Genomic DNA, 19273 nt, shown 5'->3' with positions numbered 1-19273 from the left:
GCTGGAGGAGAAGAAACCTGATGGGAAAAAAAGGGGCCGAAAGAGGATCAGGATGAACCAGATGTTTATCAAACTCGTCTTATCGCCAACCTGGAGTTAACGGCAGAACATTTGTAGGCATAGTATTATTCCTTCCTTAAAGTAAATTAAGTGACTAAATTTTTTCTGCGTTTTTAGTCTGCTGGTGAAGAAAAGACCTGGCAAGAGAGCCTCATCCATTGGAGGAAAGTGTCACGAAGCACCAATACCAATTAAGAAAACCAGGCGAAGGTCGTTGCCTCCCCGAGTCACGGAAGAAATGGCCAATGTGAGTGAATGTTGTATAAAAATTCAGTTGCATTTTAACATGCAAATTAAATACTAATGTTTCGTCCACAGGCAACATTTGTTGTGACGGAACTGCCGTCTTACTTGAAGGCTACAGCGAGCTCCAGCGCTAAAAAAAAGTAAGTCGTCAATTAAATAGGTTTAATTATCTCGATTTTATGCTTCCTTCATTAAATTAATTATTTTTTTAGCAGCCGGTCAAAGGCAAAGAAGCGAAGGAGAAGAAGGAGAAGAAACGTCCTGCATTCAAGTAATTTTGCTGTTAAAATATGTGTTATTATAAATTATTAGAATTTTCAAATCCATTAATGTTCTTCGTAAGTTGTAAGTCGTCAATTTCCATCCTTATGTCAACATATTGTGTTAATCATACCGTGTCTGGTACATGGCTAATAAAATTTATAAGCGAGAAAAATAATGTATCAAAATTGCGCGATTAGTGAAAATTATTGTACTATTTATTTGCCTATTTATAATTATTAATTTTATTTATTTCACTGAGAACTTAAAAGTAAAATATCATGGAGTTTAGTTAACGCATGAAAGCATAGCGTTTTCGAACAAAGTGGATTCGTACATACTATAAGAGATATAATGCGCCAGCTTGGAAATGAATGACTCAAGTCAAAGCACACACAAAAGTACATAAAATGCGAGATAAGTTTGTTAAAAATTGAATTTATTGATAAACGATAAGTAAAACGAAATGGAGTTGGTTAATCAGCCTGTAGTAATTGATAACGTGAGAAAGCAATTATTTTGTATAACGCATAATTGGTCGTTAATGGGACATTTGTCTGGTTCAGGGTTACGGTATTATCAAGGCCGGATTTGCTGGAGATTCTGTTCCTAAATGTCGGTTTCCTAATTAGTGAGTGGTTAAAAATACGAGATAACGAAGTTGATAAGCAGTTTGTGAAGGTTTGAGCATTTTTTGAGCAGTGTGGGCCGTCCAAAGCACGTTCGAGTGATGGCCGGAGCTTTCGAGGGTGACCTTCTCATCGGTCCCAAGGCGGAAGAGCACAGGGGCCTGTTGGCCATCAAGTACCCGATGGAACATGGCATCGTCACAAATTGGAACGACATGGAGAGAATTTGGCAATACGTGTACAGCAAAGATCAGCTGCAAACATTTGCTGAAGAGGTAAAAAGAACAAGAAAGGAACATAAGTCGGTCATAATTTTGAAATATTTGTTCTCTGCAGCCCGTTCCCCTTACGGAAGCGCCCCTCAATCCGCGCAGGAACAGGGAAAAGTCGGCCGAGATATTTTTCGAAACGCTGAACGCTCCAGCCTTATTTTTGTCGATGCAGGCAGTTCTTAAATTGTAAGTAAAAATTGGTGATTAAGTAGAGAATGTGCTGCAAGTTGCAGCCTGCAACTAATGAAGTTATTATTCTTGGTAGATAAGATAAGCAAATGAGAGAACGACGGATGTTGCATTAGTCGCCGGAGATGGGGTGACCTATTACGAAGGTTTCGCCCTGCCACACAGCATCACGAGGGTGGATTTAGTTGGGCGAGATGTGACGAGATATCTAAGGTTGGTTTATCTCGTATTGATAAGGTTTTGATACATTTTATTCATTAACTTTGCTACTATTCTACGTAAGGAAGGAATACATAGAATAGAACATCGTCAGAGTATGAAATAGTAAGAATGATTGACAAGGTTTCGATATATTTTAATTGATTTTGATCATTTAAACCAGAGTTTGAAGATATGTAAATTGAAAAAGTATACTTATGCATGCCTTCAATATTCATACAGAATTGCTATATCGGATAACTTATATTTTGTTCATATATTTTCCTGCACAGGTTTCTTCTACGAAAGGAAGGAATCAATTTTAGGACGTCGTCAGAGTTCGAAATTGTGAGAACGATTAAGGAGCGAGAGTGTTACTTATCTGTGAATCCATCCAAGGACTTTGACCCGGATGCGGATAAGCGAATTTACAGGTTGTCAGACGGTACTCAGCTTGATGTGAGGACAATTTTGTTATAACTTCAGTAATAAGGAATTGGAATGAATGTCTATTTTGTCGACAGATTGGCCAAGCTCGCTTCCTAGCTCCGGAAGTCCTTTTTCGACCAGGTTTGATAAGAGAAGAGTGTGAAGCTATGCATGAAGTTTTGCTGTTTTCCATACAAAAGTCGGACCCGGATTTGAGGAAAATTCTCTTTCAAAACATTGTGCTATCCGGTGGCTAGACGTTATTTAAAGTAATTGCTAATTAACAAATATTCACTTTCGACAATTAGTACATAAAGTACGTAATTTATACACTGATTTCTGCTCCCCAATAACGCTTGTACTCGACCTGGATCGGTGGCTCGATATTGGCGTCGTTGGACACGCTCAAGAAAATGTGGGTTTCGAAAAGGGAATTTGAAGAAGAAGAAGGCCAACGCGTTATTCACCGAAAAACATTTTGATTTTGGATCTTTGTTTTATAAACTGTTTGTACATGTAGTTCTCTTTATTTATCATTTTAAATTGTATTGTATTGTATTGTAAACTTTATTCAACTATCAACAAATATCAGCTAATATAAGCTACTATTTAATACGTTACTTATATATTCTTACAGCAGCTAATCATTTTATACAAACAATAAAACTGTACATTATCACAATTATAAAAAGCAGCAAACATTACAAGAAAAGGAGGAATATTGGAATATCTATAAAATAAGTTAATATTTATGTTACATATTTATCCATATTGGGGTACAAAATCAATCATACATTGTTGTTGCTAGAGTATTGCGGAGGCTATCTTCACACCAACTTTGTAAATGTGATAAAGTTTACAAAGATTGATGTGAATTTCCTCATTGTAGAAAAAATAGCCAAGCCAAAGACAACAAGAAAGTGGTGGCAACCTGTTGGACATGAGGGTCATTTAGGAACTAAGTACGTGGTACAATATTTACATAATTATTAATTATCTGCGTAAATATATTCATAGGCTATCTTTATGCATATATTTACATATCCTGCTACACATAGAATAGATATCATTAGCCTCAATATTCTTCCGCCATCATCAGAACAACGAGCGACGACCAGCCGGTGAAGGGTCGGCAACCCTTCCCTTTCCCTGTCGCGTCGTCGTACTGCTCCCAAACGTAGCCCGTCTTGTGGTACTGACTGACCACGTTATTGACCACGTTCTCCCGTAACTTGTGATACTTCTCCTTCGCCAAGACGGCCCCACTTCCGCCCATTTTCGAGTAGTCATGCAGGGCTTTGAGCGTGAGGAAGTTGACGTTGATCCAGACGGGGCCTCGCCAGTAGGGCGGGTCATGCTCCGTGTTCCGCTTGTTGTACAGGGGCGCATTGGCGGCCAGGGAACGAAGCCCGTACGGGGTCCAGAGCAATTTGGGGTTATCCAACTTGTCCAGGGTGGCCGTGAAGGTGGGCGAGTCGGGTTTCAAAATCCCCAAAATCAAGGGGAACAAGCTGACGTAGCCGAACATGTTGACAAAACCGAGTTCCGGTGGTTGCACGGCGTGCCGAACCTTTTCTTGAGGTTGGACCGGACGTTGCCCGCTTTTCGGGGGAATGACGGGTGCTTGTTTTAGTACGACTTTATCTGAATGGTTTCCATAATCGGTATAAGCTCCGAGTTTCGGTGACCAGTGGAGCTTGTCGAGGAGGTCTTGATCCGTGAGCTTTTCATATGTGTAGCGAAACCGGGTGGCGTCATAGTCCAAAAGTTCGGCCAGCTCGCCCATCAGTTTAGAACAGAGAGACATCCAACAGCGGAGGTCCAAGTGGCGCTCGTCCTCGGTGGGGTGGGACGCTCGGGGGTAATCGTCCAACCCGGAGGCTAACGTTTTGGGATTGAGTTCCCGCAGGGTGGAAGCATTTCGACCTCGCCAGCTAAAAAGGAAGATGAGTGGATTAGTTACAATGATAAAATTGTAGAGGTGGCTTAAATACTTTGTCGAAATGTGTACTATTTTGAGCTCAGTTCTTCCCAGCGTTTGGATTACCGGGAATGTTACACCCACAAAAAGACGAAAATGTATGTGGAGAAGGGAGCAGTCATACGAAAATACGGGTTTTGCGAAGGAACTAACTTTTTCTCACGGTCAAAATATATACACTATTTAACGATTAAAAAAAACAGTAATTTGTCAAGGATGAAAAGTTAATTCACAGCAAAAGACAATTCGGAACATCATTCTTTCAATGTAGTTTTAAGAAATACTAAACTGATAATAATCCCAGTGCTTTATAACAATAAATCAATTAATCAATTATTTAAATTACGTTAATTACATTTCAGAACGAATCTGTATGATTGTAAAGGCGGAGGCTACATTAATCGAACTTAATAAATAACTATCTATAACCTTTAATTAACACAATTATCTAAATTCATAGCTTTTTTAATCAATCTTACACGTAACAAAATTTGTGTAGCAATGTTGCGAATTTTGTTTAAGTAAGAACCAAAATTGTTAATCATACTTGGTTTAGTAGCCTCGTAATTTATGTTATGAATTTGAAACCAATTTGTATTAACTGATATTTGTGGACATATTAATAAAGGTTTACAATCAGTGTTGTAGTAGTTAACTACACTTTCTAGTTAACTCTAGTACTTAACTACTTACTACAACTACTATTTTGCAAAAAGTAGTTGTAGTTAAGATTCAACTGTCTACTTTGCCAAAGTAATTGATACAAAGTAGTTTAACTACTTTTTAGATGGTGTAGTGTAGTTGACCAACAATACCCTAACTACGTTTCAAATACTTTTTAACTACCTTTCTAAATGGATCATGGAAGGAAGGGGTATCTCATTTACATTAAATTAATCTCCCAGAAGTGGGGAATTGTTTGAAGCACTTGGAATTTTGAAGTGCAAATCGACATTGTCGAATGAACCCTAGAGATTACATGGCCTGATTGAATCTAAAGTAAAAATCTGTTGTAAATAATTTCATTATTTTTTCATGATTCTAATATTTGGTTAAAAAAGTAGTTAAGAAGTAGTTGGTAGTTATTAGTTAAAATAAGATGTAGTTGAAAATGTAGTTAGAATTCAACTACATGGAATCAAAGTAGTTGTAGTTCAACTACTTTTCTGAGTAGTTGTACAACACTGGGTTTACTTGACTTGACTTAATCTCTTCACAAAACATGCATTTTCGACGGACTGTTGCCTTCTTCACGCAGATTATCATCTTTTTGTGGGTGCAACATCCCCGGAAATCCAAACACAGGGAATAATCTCAGCACAAAATACTAACAAAGCATTTAGCCCACCCTGATAAAATATAAACATATCTAACTAATCAATTCATTAACCGACCGATAAGTGAAGGGCGTCTCTCCCATCTGGGTCTTATTCAGCCACTGGTACCAGGTCGACAAGCGGGGCCACATTCGCTGCAAGGTGGCCTTATGATTGATCAGGAGCCATTCGCGGTGGCGTTGGATGAGGTCGAACACCGCCATGATGAGCGTGGGAGGATTGGCGACGTCGTTCCGTTGGACGACAAACTCCTCCGGGACTCGGGACAAGGCCTCGTCGCCAAGAATCTGTTCTCGGGGGATCCAGCCTTCCGTGTTCATCATGTCGAGCCAGTGGGAAATGATGTCGATGGAGATTTCAGGGTTCCACTTGTTGATGAGGAGGAGATGGAAGCCCTCGTCCCAGAGGAACCCGCGGGGGAAGAAGCTTCTCGAGGGGACGGCCGTGTACAGACTGGACGTCCAGTACGGCACAGGGGCAGAGTTGTAAGGCGACTGGACTTTCGAATGGCCGTGGAAGTAACCAATCCCTCCGATGAGGTTGCTAAGGGCAGCTTTGGCAAAGTGAATCGAGGTTTTATTAAAGCCTTTCTTCTCCAGGTGAAAGGTCGTCTCGAACTTGTCGGAAAATCGGTCCCTGAAAGAAGAAGGATTTAAACGAGGTTAAATTATTAGTTTGATAAGAATCGTAATAATTATGTTTATAGTGTTTCACGTGCTGATAACCACTTGCAAGAAATAACGGTAATAAAGTAGTTTATTGCAGGTAAATATTTTGATCTGCGTGAAATGCACGGCGCAAGAAACGACGCCCCACCGCTGTAAATAATTCATACGGCGCGTGGCTAGATGCATCATATTTCTTGTAGTTTCATGCACCCTGAATTACTTGACAGGGCAAGAAATGTAGCAAACCAGCAAGAAACGAAACACTGTTGAGTATTAATTTACCTGTACGATTGCAACATTTCGCTGTACATGTCCCCCGATAAAAGTTTCTTGGAAGGGACGACCCCGCTTTCAGACTCGTATACAATGTCCATACTAAAGTGACCCTTGACGTGAACCTGCAATAAGTAAAAGGTCACATTAACATTTATCTCACTGGACTAGATAAGTATGTATGTATTCGCATGACAAGTATCAAGGGTGGCCGAAAAGTATTGTTTGTTTATTAAGTTGTCGCTAATCATCCTGGACACGTTTGGCAGAGATGTTTGCATCCGAAGAGGAGAAACGCGCAGTGGATTTGGAACGTGTAAAATTTGCTGACTTTAAGGTTTCTGTATTATTAGTAATAATTTTAAAACAAACGTTCCCATTGGGAGATCGTGTCCTTCGCAAATTTCATACTAATTGCATTTGTAATGAATTGACACAAATTTGGTTAAAATTGGAGAGCATACAATGCAAAACCTCAATTTAACAAAAACGTATCTTGAAATTTCAGCAAAGTTTCTTGTACTTTTCAAGCCTCTGGGAAAAATAATTAATGATTTATAATATTTCCCGTCCGGATGACGATCACAAATTGTGATTCACAATCGAGCTTGGTTATAAAACAATAAAGTTTTTCTCATTTGCACATCCGTAATGTCCTTAAACCATAATTCTCCTCATCCTGTACTTCTGTTCTTGCAGAAAACAAAGTACGTCAATAAGTAATCGTTAGATTAATACTGCAGGAGTGGGCAATATACTTTGGTCGTAAGATACAAGCTACAAGATGAACTTACTTTCTAGGATAAGATATAAGATACATCTTGTTCAAGATACAAGATACTTTCTTAAAAATTGATTAGTCAAGAACAGGATACAAGATATGTATCTTAAGATACTTTTATATTAGATAAGATACTTTATTTTTTTTAGCCTGGTACTCATGCTCAATTAGTAATGTTTAATAATTTAAACGAAAATCTAGTTAATGCAAAATTTAAAATCATTCTGTTATCAATTAACAAATTTTGTTGCCTATGTTTAAACTTCGAAAGATTTTTAAATTTCGAGAAACTAGACCTCTACCTACCTAACATGCGTATATTTTTAAGAAGTTCATAGTATTTTTACAATATTCTCTGCTTATTCAAACTAAACCCTATATTATCTATACATTAGTTAAGCGTAGGTACACAGCATGCAATATGCAATGTATGTTTATGTATGTACGAGTACTTATATATATGAATATATGTACATATGTATGCATTGCATGTATAGGTTTGTTACTAATTAGCAAAACATAAAGTAAAAATTCACCAAACTCTGGTTACGACAAATTCATGGTAAAATTGACTGACAGTAGTAAGAAATTGACTGAATTTGACATAATTTAGAAAAAAGTATCTTGCATCTTGTCAACTATCTTAAGATACTTTTCTTCCAGGCATATCTAGATAAGATACTTACACAAGATACTATTCGATTGTCTAAAAGATATAAGATACAAGATACGTCCCTGATCAGGCGAGCAAGATACAAGACAAGATACTATCGTTTATCTTGTATCTTGACAAAGTATTCCGTATTACAGTAATACGGAATAGATAAATGTAAGGTCATGTTATGTAGTTAAGTTAATTCTTTACTCATTATATCTTTTAGTGTTACTTGATGTAAACCAGTCATTAAATTGTACTGATCAAGGAATAACGTGAATAAATGACTATTAATCAATCAATCAGTCAGCCACCCTGCTGATTAATAAATACGCACCTGATAAACAAGAAAGTTTTGAGGGTTCGAGTCTGGCTGATTCCTATTTTTGAGGAAGAACAACCACTGCTTTTCGGAAACCGAGGTGGTCGCCATGCTCGAGAGCACGGTGTTTGAAGCGGCAGTCATGGAATCCAGACTTGTTTGGATAAATGAAGACTTTAAAACGTTATTGTTGTTGATGAACCTGTACAAAAAATGAGGATTTAATATAGATAAGTCATAGTTGTTATCATGTTTGTTTAAAAAGTGGGAATTACTTTATCGTGAACTTTCCCAACTCGGGCGTGTAACCTTCGACGGATTTGAGAATGTCGCCGTAATATTCGGGAACGAGATTCCCACCCATGCCGGCTTCCAAAGCGACGTAGTAGAGGAGCACGACTTCCTCCTTCGTGGTCGACTGGGGATGATTGTAGTCGCCTAATAGACAGAAGATTGGTTAATTCGTCATCGGAATAATGATACATACACGAATGAAATATATAACTAATTCATTTAATTAATTAACGTAGGACTCGATAATTCATCGTTAAAGACAGCAAATATTTAATATTTCTCCAATGTATTTTGAAATTCTGAATGATGTACTTGTTGAGCAGACCTTTCCCAATTAAAAAAAATAACTATAATTTCGACACTTTTTGAAGGAGACCTCAACTTTAAGAAGCCTTCAGATAAATTGGACCTCATCGAAACTGGCTTAAAAACTCAGCACCATTCAATTAATCAACTCACTGACTACAAATTTGTCGTCCAGAGTTTTAAAATAAGTTCCCAGAGCGGGGAAATGATTAAAAATGTGTTGATTTTGACGATGAGTCGTCAATTCCTACATTAAAATTTCCATTTAATACATATGTAAGTAGGTATTTACTTTGTTTTGACAATGAGTTATCGAATTCTACGTTAACTAGTCAATATTTAAAAACTTCTGATTTTTACCAGAGGTTGAACTTCGATTCGTGACGTCCAATCGCCACCTTTCTTCCCGTGATGAGCTTTAACGAAAGACGTTGTCAATTTCATGTGATGATCAATGATTTCCTGAACCCCAAAGTTTACGCCGTCATGCTCAACCCAGCCGTACTTCGTTAGGCCGTCACCTTGTTCGCACAAGTGCCTAAAATTAGAAGGAAATTACGTGTTTATAAAACGGAATTGAATTTGCATTGTTGTGGATAAAGTGAAATTACCGTAAGTTGGGTTCTCCTGGCCTGACTAGAGAAGGGAGGAGCCACATGAACCCAGTGAGCAAGGACTTTGGACTTCGATGCTTCATCCCAAAGTAGACGCCGGGTCGATAAGACCCCCAAAACCGTTCGGGAATATCAAGCCCTGCACGGACGACTACCTGCGAAAAGTAGCGAGTACCAAAATCAAGTGAGAGTATAGATACAAAATTAGTACTTTCTGTAGAGACGTAAATATTTACTTAAAATTAGACAGATTACTTAACTTATTAATAATAAGACACTTTACGTCAACCTTCGTAATTTCGTGACCACGTAAGTTTACGAAGATCAACTTACGAACCAGTAACATGGCTTTTATCTTTGTAAGTTTTTGTAATAAGTCAAAATTATCTACGCGATGTTCCTATGTTTCGTTAGTTTACGAAATTACGAAGACTGACGTGAAATGCTTCATTAGTTAGCTAATTATTTAAGTGATTAGAATACAAATAATTAACTTTGTTTGGCCATGGATTGAATACCAGTTTGTAATTAACTAACTAATACTTATCGACACACTTGAACAAAGAACAACAAACAGACAAACAAATAGAATACCTTATCTACTTGCAGAGGAGTTGAAATTCTCGTCTCTAAATATCCAAGATAACCTTAATACGCTACAAATGCTACAATTGTGCTTATCCCGCAGGTGGAAAGTAGTCTGTAAAACAAACATTTTAATTAATACATGACGACATTACAAACATACATAATCATATTAAAACCTGAAAACATTCCATCAAAGCAAATACATATCTTTCTCACTTGTTAAACGTGAACGATTTCTGGCGTTTATGTAGTAGCACCGCCGTGTCGCCACCGCCGTTTCGATACCCGGGACAATCTGTCGACAAAATAGTAATTCATTGTTGTTCTTTATTACTGAATATATAACAATATTGTCCCTTACATCAAGCTGACTACCGTCTGGTAGCTTGTAAATTCGCTTATCCGCATCCGGGTCAGAGTCCTTGGATGGATTCGCAGATAGGTAACACTCTCGCTCCTTAATCGTCCGTACTATTTCAAACTCTGACGATGTCCTAAAATTGATTCCTTCCTTGCGTAGAAGAAACCTGTACAGCAAAAATATATGAACAAAATATAAGTTATCTGATACAGCAATTCTGTATGAATATTGAAGGCCTGCATAAGTATACTTTTTCAATTAACATATCTTCAAACTCTGGTTGAAATGATCAAAATCAATAAAACTAAATCAAAACCTAGTCAACCATTCTTACTGTTTCAAACTCTCACGTTGTTCTACGTATTCCTTCCTTACGTAGAATGGTAGCAATATTAATGAATAGAATATATCAAACCTTATCAATACGAGATCTGATAGCAATTCTGTAGGAATATTGGAGGCCTGCATTACATAAGTATACTTTTTCAATGAACATATCTTCAAACTCTGGTTGAAATGATCAAAATCAATATAACTATATCAAAACCTTGTTAATCATTCTTACTATTCAAACTCTCACAAAATTCTAAGACTTGTTCGTTCATTACGTAGAATAGTAGCAATATTAATGAATAGAATATATCAAAACCTTATCAATACGAGATAAACCAACCTCAGATATCTCGTCACATCTCGCCCAGCTAAATCCACCCTCATGATGCTGTGTGGGCAGGGCGAAACCTTCGTAAATAGGCACTGCATGGGTCACACCATCTCCGGCGTCCAGCACCACGCCCGTCGTCCTCCCAGTTGCATATCTACAAAGAACAATTATATTATTAATTATGGGACGAAATCAAATGGTTAAATGATAGTTAAATTAAATGATTAATAAAATAATTATCACTCAAAATGAAGATCGTATGCTCTCTGATTTTTAGCAAAACAGTGTGAATCAATCGCAAATTTGATTAATACGAAATTTGCAAACTACACCATCTACCAATAGACACTTTTTGGCAGAGATATTTGCATCCAAAGAGGAGGAAACGACCAGTAAAGTTGAAAGGTGTAAAACTTATCAACTTTAGGGCGCAGTTTCTCCCTCTTTCGATGCAAATACCGCTGGTAACCGTGGCCCATTGTCTTTTGCAAAGTTCACATTAATTAAACTTATGATCGATTATTCCTCAAAATCTGTGACCATATGTTGCGAGACTCGATTATCAATTCTTCAAGAATTAAGTTAACACTTATTCTTACAAGCTTAGAACTGCCTGCATCGACAAAAATAAGGCAGGAGCGTTCAGCGTTTCAAAAAAGATCTCGGCCGACTTCTCCCTGTTCCTGCGCGGATTGAGGGGCGCTTCCGTGAGGAGAACGGGGTGCTGGGAACAAATAATTCACAATTATGACCCATTTATGTTCCTTTTCTTGTTCTTTTTACCTCTTCAGCAAATGTTTGCAGCTGATCTTTGCTGTACACATATTGCCAAATTCTCTCCATATCGTTCCAATCCGTGACGATGCCGTGTTCCATCGGGTACTTGATGGCCAACAGGCCCCTGTGCTCTTCCGCCTTGGGACCGATGAAAAGGTCACCCTCCAAAGCTCCGGCCATCACTCGAACGTGCTTTGGACGGCCCACAACTGCCTCAAAAATGCTCAAACCTTCACAAACTGCTTATCAACTTCGTTATCTCGTATTTTTTAACCACTCACTAATTAGGAAACCGACATTTAGGAACGGAAATCTCCAGCAAATCCGGCCTTGATAATACCGGAACCCTGAACCAGAACAAATCTCGCATTAACGACCAATTAAACCTTTTGCAAATTGATTTCTTTCTCACATTATCAATCACTACAGGCTGATTTACCAACTCCATTTCGTTTTACTTATCGTTTATCAATAAATTCAATTTTTTAACCAACTTTTCTCGCATTTTTACGTACTTGTCACAACGAACAACTTTTCTGTGTGCTGTGACTTGACTCATACATTTCCAAGCTGCCGCATTAAATCTCTCATAGTACGAATGCACTTTGTTCGAAAACGCTTAGCTTTCATGCATTTTGGTCATGGAAAATTGTCCAACTTTTTGGAAATTTTGAGTGGCTGGCTTCAGGTCAGTTGAAAATAAAAACGAGACAGTGGTGAGGATGGAGTCTAGACACATTTCCTCCTCCACCCACCACACATGCCAACTCTTACGGGAGGTCAAGAAAATAAGTTGGAGAAACTGAGTTTTCTTCTACATGACCTCTTCAACATTGCAGAGGCGAGCTTTCCTCGGCCGACGCTTTCCAATTTCGGCTCAGTCGCGCTTCCTCCTTCCACTGAATACTACGTATCGACTATTACTCTCAATATTTTCAAAAATAGTGAAAAAATGGCTCAGAGGAAGTCGTTTGTTCCCATTTTAGAGACGATTGTAGGAGGTGAATCCCCCCGGAGACGCCGCCTCAAGAACCCGTCGCGCAGTCCTCACGAAACCCACCCCCAGCACCATCTGAGAAAGTGAAGGTAAAAATAAGGCTATAGAGTTCAGCGTTTCTAAAATATTTCCGCAGACTTCTGCCTTTTCCTGCCCGGATTGAGGGGCACTTCCGTGAGGAGGGTTTAGAAATCAAAATTATGACCATTTTATTTTTTTTTTCCAGCTGGAGGAGAAGAAACCTGATGGGAAAAAAAGGGGCCGAAAGAGGATCAGGATGAACCAGATGTTTATCAAACTCGTCTTATCGCCAACCTGGAGTTAACGGCAGAACATTTGTAGGCATAGTATTATTCCTTCCTTAAAGTAAATTAAGTGACTAAATTTTTTCTGCGTTTTTAGTCTGCTGGTGAAGAAAAGACCTGGCAAGAGAGCCTCATCCATTGGAGGAAAGTGTCACGAAGCACCAATCCAATTAAGAAAACCAGGCGAAGGTCGTTGCCTCCCCGAGTCACGGAAGAAATGGCCAATGTGAGTGAATGTTGTATAAAAATTCAGTTGCATTTTAACATGCAAATTAAATACTAATGTTTCGTCCACAGGCAACATTTGTTGTGACGGAACTGCCGTCTTACTTGAAGGCTACAGCGAGCTCCAGCGCTAAAAAAAAGTAAGTCGTCAATTAAATAGGTTTATTATCTCGATTTTATGCTTCCTTCATTAAATTAATTATTTTTTTAGCAGCCGGTCAAAGGCAAAGAAGCGAAGGAGAAGAAGGAGAAGAAACGTCCTGCATTCAAGTAATTTTGCTGTTAAAATATGTGTTATTATAAATTATTAGAATTTTCAAATCCATTAATGTTCTTCGTAAGTTGTAAGTCGTCAATTTCCATCCTTATGTCAACATATTGTGTTAATCATACCGTGTCTGGTACATGGCTAATAAAATTTATAAGCGAGAAAAATAATGTATCAAAATTGCGCGATTAGTGAAAATTATTGTACTATTTATTTGCCTATTTATAATTATTAATTTTATTTATTTCACTGAGAACTTAAAAGTAAAATATCATGGAGTTTAGTTAACGCATGAAAGCATAGCGTTTTCGAACAAAGTGGATTCGTACATACTATAAGAGATATAATGCGCCAGCTTGGAAATGAATGACTCAAGTCAAAGCACACACAAAAGTACATAAAATGCGAGATAAGTTTGTTAAAAATTGAATTTATTGATAAACGATAAGTAAAACGAAATGGAGTTGGTTAATCAGCCTGTAGTAATTGATAACGTGAGAAAGCAATTATTTTGTATAACGCATAATTGGTCGTTAATGGGACATTTGTCTGGTTCAGGGTTACGGTATTATCAAGGCCGGATTTGCTGGAGATTCTGTTCCTAAATGTCGGTTTCCTAATTAGTGAGTGGTTAAAAATACGAGATAACGAAGTTGATAAGCAGTTTGTGAAGGTTTGAGCATTTTTTGAGCAGTGTGGGCCGTCCAAAGCACGTTCGAGTGATGGCCGGAGCTTTCGAGGGTGACCTTCTCATCGGTCCCAAGGCGGAAGAGCACAGGGGCCTGTTGGCCATCAAGTACCGATGGAACATGGCATCGTCACAAATTGGAACGACATGGAGAGAATTTGGCAATACGTGTACAGCAAAGATCAGCTGCAAACATTTGCTGAAGAGGTAAAAAGAACAAGAAAGGAACATAAGTCGGTCATAATTTTGAAATATTTGTTCTCTGCAGCCCGTTCCCCTTACGGAAGCGCCCCTCAATCCGCGCAGGAACAGGGAAAAGTCGGCCGAGATATTTTTCGAAACGCTGAACGCTCCAGCCTTATTTTTGTCGATGCAGGCAGTTCTTAAATTGTAAGTAAAAATTGGTGATTAAGTAGAGAATGTGCTGCAAGTTGCAGCCTGCAACTAATGAAGTTATTATTCTTGGTAGATAAGATAAGCAAATGAGAGAACGACGGATGTTGCATTAGTCGCCGGAGATGGGGTGACCTATTACGAAGGTTTCGCCCTGCCACACAGCATCACGAGGGTGGATTTAGTTGGGCGAGATGTGACGAGATATCTAAGGTTGGTTTATCTCGTATTGATAAGGTTTTGATACATTTTATTCATTAACTTTGCTACTATTCTACGTAAGGAAGGAATACATAGAATAGAACATCGTCAGAGTATGAAATAGTAAGAATGATTGACAAGGTTTCGATATATTTTAATTGATTTTGATCATTTAAACCAGAGTTTGAAGATATGTAAATTGAAAAAGTATACTTATGCATGCCTTCAATATTCATACAGAATTGCTATATCGGATAACTTATATTTTGTTCATATATTTTCCTGCACAGGTTTCTTCTACGAAAGGAAGGAATCAATTTTAGGACGTCGTCAGAGTTCGAAATTGTGAGAACGATTAAGGAGCGAGAGTGTTACTTATCTGTGAATCCATCCAAGGACTTTGACCCGGATGCGGATAAGCGAATTTACAGGTTGTCAGACGCTCAGCTTGATGTGAGGACAATTTTGTTATAACTTCAGTAATAAGGAATTGGAATGAATGTCTATTTTGTCGACAGATTGGCCAAGCTCGCTTCCTAGCTCCGGAAGTCCTTTTTCGACCAGGTTTGATAAGAGAAGAGTGTGAAGCTATGCATGAAGTTTTGCTGTTTTCCATACAAAAGTCGGACCCGGATTTGAGGAAAATTCTCTTTCAAAACATTGTGCTATCCGGTGGCTAGACGTTATTTAAAGTAATTGCTAATTAACAAATATTCACTTTCGACAATTAGTACATAAAGTACGTAATTTATACACTGATTTCTGCTCCCCAATAACGCTTGTACTCGACCTGGATCGGTGGCTCGATATTGGCGTCGTTGGACACGCTCAAGAAAATGTGGGTTTCGAAAAGGGAATTTGAAGAAGAAGAAGGCCAACGCGTTATTCACCGAAAAACATTTTGATTTTGGATCTTTGTTTTATAAACTGTTTGTACATGTAGTTCTCTTTATTTATCATTTTAAATTGTATTGTATTGTATTGTAAACTTTATTCAACTATCAACAAATATCAGCTAATATAAGCTACTATTTAATACGTTACTTATATATTCTTACAGCAGCTAATCATTTTATACAAACAATAAAACTGTACATTATCACAATTATAAAAAGCAGCAAACATTACAAGAAAAGGAGGAATATTGGAATATCTATAAAATAAGTTAATATTTATGTTACATATTTATCCATATTGGGGTACAAAATCAATCATACATTGTTGTTGCTAGAGTATTGCGGAGGCTATCTTCACACCAACTTTGTAAATGTGATAAAGTTTACAAAGATTGATGTGAATTTCCTCATTGTAGAAAAAATAGCCAAGCCAAAGACAACAAGAAAGTGGTGGCAACCTGTTGGACATGAGGGTCATTTAGGAACTAAGTACGTGGTACAATATTTACATAATTATTAATTATCTGCGTAAATATATTCATAGGCTATCTTTATGCATATATTTACATATCCTGCTACACATAGAATAGATATCATTAGCCTCAATATTCTTCCGCCATCATCAGAACAACGAGCGACGACCAGCCGGTGAAGGGTCGGCAACCCTTCCCTTTCCCTGTCGCGTCGTCGTACTGCTCCCAAACGTAGCCCGTCTTGTGGTACTGACTGACCACGTTATTGACCACGTTCTCCCGTAACTTGTGATACTTCTCCTTCGCCAAGACGGCCCCACTTCCGCCCATTTTCGAGTAGTCATGCAGGGCTTTGAGCGTGAGGAAGTTGACGTTGATCCAGACGGGGCCTCGCCAGTAGGGCGGGTCATGCTCCGTGTTCCGCTTGTTGTACAGGGGCGATTGGCGGCCAGGGAACGAAGCCCGTACGGGGTCCAGAGCAATTTGGGGTTATCCAACTTGTCCAGGGTGGCCGTGAAGGTGGGCGAGTCGGGTTTCAAAATCCCCAAAATCAAGGGGAACAAGCTGACGTAGCCGAACATGTTGACAAAACCGAGTTCCGGTGGTTGCACGGCGTGCCGAACCTTTTCTTGAGGTTGGACCGGACGTTGCCCGCTTTTCGGGGGAATGACGGGTGCTTGTTTTAGTACGACTTTATCTGAATGGTTTCCATAATCGGTATAAGCTCCGAGTTTCGGTGACCAGTGGAGCTTGTCGAGGAGGTCTTGATCCGTGAGCTTTTCATATGTGTAGCGAAACCGGGTGGCGTCATAGTCCAAAAGTTCGGCCAGCTCGCCCATCAGTTTAGAACAGAGAGACATCCAACAGCGGAGGTCCAAGTGGCGCTCGTCCTCGGTGGGGTGGGACGCTCGGGGGTAATCGTCCAACCCGGAGGCTAACGTTTTGGGATTGAGTTCCCGCAGGGTGGAAGCATTTCGACCTCGCCAGCTAAAAAGGAAGATGAGTGGATTAGTTACAATGATAAAATTGTAGAGGTGGCTTAAATACTTTGTCGAAATGTGTACTATTTTGAGCTCAGTTCTTCCCAGCGTTTGGATTACCGGGAATGTTACACCCACAAAAAGACGAAAATGTATGTGGAGAAGGGAGCAGTCATACGAAAATACGGGTTTTGCGAAGGAACTAACTTTTTCTCACGGTCAAAATATATACACTATTTAACGATTAAAAAAAACAGTAATTTGTCAAGGATGAAAAGTTAATTCACAGCAAAAGACAATTCGGAACATCATTCTTTCAATGTAGTTTTAAGAAATACTAAACTGATAATAATCCCAGTGCTTTATAACAATAAATCAATTAATCAATTATTTAAATTACGTTAATTACATTTCAGAACGAATCTGTATGATTGTAAAGGCGGAGGCTACATTAATCGAACTTAATAAATAACTATCTATAACCTTTAATTAACACAATTATCTAAATTCATAGCTTTTTTTAATCAATCTTACACGTAACAAAATTTGTGTAGCAATGTTGCGAATTTTGTTTAAGTAAGAACCAAAATTGTTAATCATACTTGGTTTAGTAGCCTCGTAATTTATGTTATGAATTTGAAACCAATTTGTATTAACTGATATTTGTGGACATATTAATAAAGGTTTACAATCAGTGTTGTAGTAGTTAACTACACTTTCTAGTTAACTCTAGTACTTAACTACTTACTACAACTACTATTTTGCAAAAAGTAGTTGTAGTTAAGATTCAACTGTCTACTTTGCCAAAGTAATTGATACAAAGTAGTTTAACTACTTTTTTAGATGGTGTAGTGTAGTTGACCAACAATACCCTAACTACGTTTCAAATACTTTTTAACTACCTTTCTAAATGGATCATGGAAGGAAGGGGTATCTCATTTACATTAAATTAATCTCCCAGAAGTGGGGAATTGTTTGAAGCACTTGGAATTTTGAAGTGCAAATCGACATTGTCGAATGAACCCTAGAGATTACATGGCCTGATTGAATCTAAAGTAAAAATCTGTTGTAAATAATTTCATTATTTTTTCATGATTCTAATATTTGGTTAAAAAAGTAGTTAAGAAGTAGTTGGTAGTTATTAGTTAAAATAAGATGTAGTTGAAAATGTAGTTAGAATTCAACTACATGGAATCAAAGTAGTTGTAGTTCAACTACTTTTCTGAGTAGTTGTACAACACTGGGTTTACTTGACTTGACTTAATCTCTTCACAAAACATGCATTTTCGACGGACTGTTGCCTTCTTCACGCAGATTATCATCTTTTTGTGGGTGCAACATCCCCGGAAATCCAAACACAGGGAATAATCTCAGCACAAAATACTAACAAAGCATTTAGCCCACCCTGATAAAATATAAACATATCTAACTAATCAATTCATTAACCGACCGATAAGTGAAGGGCGTCTCTCCCATCTGGGTCTTATTCAGCCACTGGTACCAGGTCGACAAGCGGGGCCACATTCGCTGCAAGGTGGCCTTATGATTGATCAGGAGCCATTCGCGGTGGCGTTGGATGAGGTCGAACACCGCCATGATGAGCGTGGGAGGATTGGCGACGTCGTTCCGTTGGACGACAAACTCCTCCGGGACTCGGGCAAGGCCTCGTCGCCAAGAATCTGTTCTCGGGGATCCAGCCTTCCGTGTTCATCATGTCGAGCCAGTGGGAAATGATGTCGATGGAGATTTCAGGGTTCCACTTGTTGATGAGGAGGAGATGGAAGCCCTCGTCCCAGAGGAACCCGCGGGGGAAGAAGCTTCTCGAGGGGACGGCCGTGTACAGACTGGACGTCCAGTACGGCACAGGGGCAGAGTTGTAAGGCGACTGGACTTTCGAATGGCCGTGGAAGTAACCAATCCCTCCGATGAGGTTGCTAAGGGC

At 38.7% G+C, this 19273-nt stretch overlaps 2 protein-coding genes, 1 long non-coding RNA gene and 3 pseudogenes across 3 annotated transcripts; 3 read left to right on the top strand and 3 right to left on the bottom strand.

Moving 5' to 3' along the window:
• The first annotated feature begins 777 nt into the window (after nt 1-777).
• On the top strand, nt 778-2966 carry LOC110861802 (annotated as a pseudogene).
• LOC110861723 (mannosyl-oligosaccharide glucosidase) lies at nt 2776-9861 on the bottom strand. The gene is made up of 8 exons (XM_022110848.2): nt 9853-9861; nt 9513-9670; nt 9249-9439; nt 8577-8739; nt 8317-8503; nt 6553-6668; nt 5660-6238; nt 2776-4218 (listed from the first exon to the last, which is right to left on the bottom strand). The coding sequence occupies exons 1-8, from the start codon at nt 9859-9861 to the stop codon at nt 3360-3362; spliced, it is 2262 nt and encodes a 753-aa protein (XP_021966540.2). The 3' UTR covers nt 2776-3359.
• On the bottom strand, nt 9340-12107 carry LOC110861722 (annotated as a pseudogene).
• An 806-nt stretch (nt 12108-12913) lies between these two features.
• Nucleotides 12914-13373, top strand: LOC118433246. The gene is made up of 3 exons (XR_004833271.1): nt 12914-12991; nt 13129-13240; nt 13305-13373. It is a non-coding gene; the product is annotated as an uncharacterized LOC118433246 (long non-coding RNA).
• Nucleotides 13374-13708: 335 nt separating this feature from the next.
• Nucleotides 13709-16087, top strand: LOC110861788 (annotated as a pseudogene).
• Nucleotides 15926-19270, bottom strand: LOC110861721 (mannosyl-oligosaccharide glucosidase-like; the record flags this gene model as incomplete). Its single annotated transcript, XM_022110847.2, is given in 4 exon segments — nt 15926-16785; nt 16788-17338; nt 18782-18991; nt 18993-19270. Coding segments are annotated over 4 exon segments (1344 nt in total), but the record flags the coding sequence as incomplete, so codon positions are not given.
• Between the last annotated feature and the right edge of the window lie 3 nt (nt 19271-19273).

This window comes from Folsomia candida, unplaced genomic scaffold, assembly GCF_002217175.1.
Source record: "Folsomia candida strain VU population unplaced genomic scaffold, ASM221717v1 Fcan01_Sc045, whole genome shotgun sequence".
Lineage (NCBI taxonomy): Eukaryota > Metazoa > Arthropoda > Collembola > Entomobryomorpha > Isotomidae > Folsomia > Folsomia candida.
Note: the sequence above shows the minus strand (reverse complement) of the source record. Positions and strands in the feature narration are given on the sequence as shown.

Excerpts from the sequence above, each read along its gene's own strand:
- LOC110861723 (XM_022110848.2), bottom strand. Across the intron at positions 9,440-9,512 it reads CCAGGAGAACCCAACTTACG|GCACTTGTGCGAACAAGGTG; the intron begins GTAATTTCACTT and ends TTCTAATTTTAG. Across the intron at positions 6,239-6,552 it reads GAAATGTTGCAATCGTACAG|GGACCGATTTTCCGACAAGT; the intron begins GTAAATTAATAC and ends TTCTTCTTTCAG.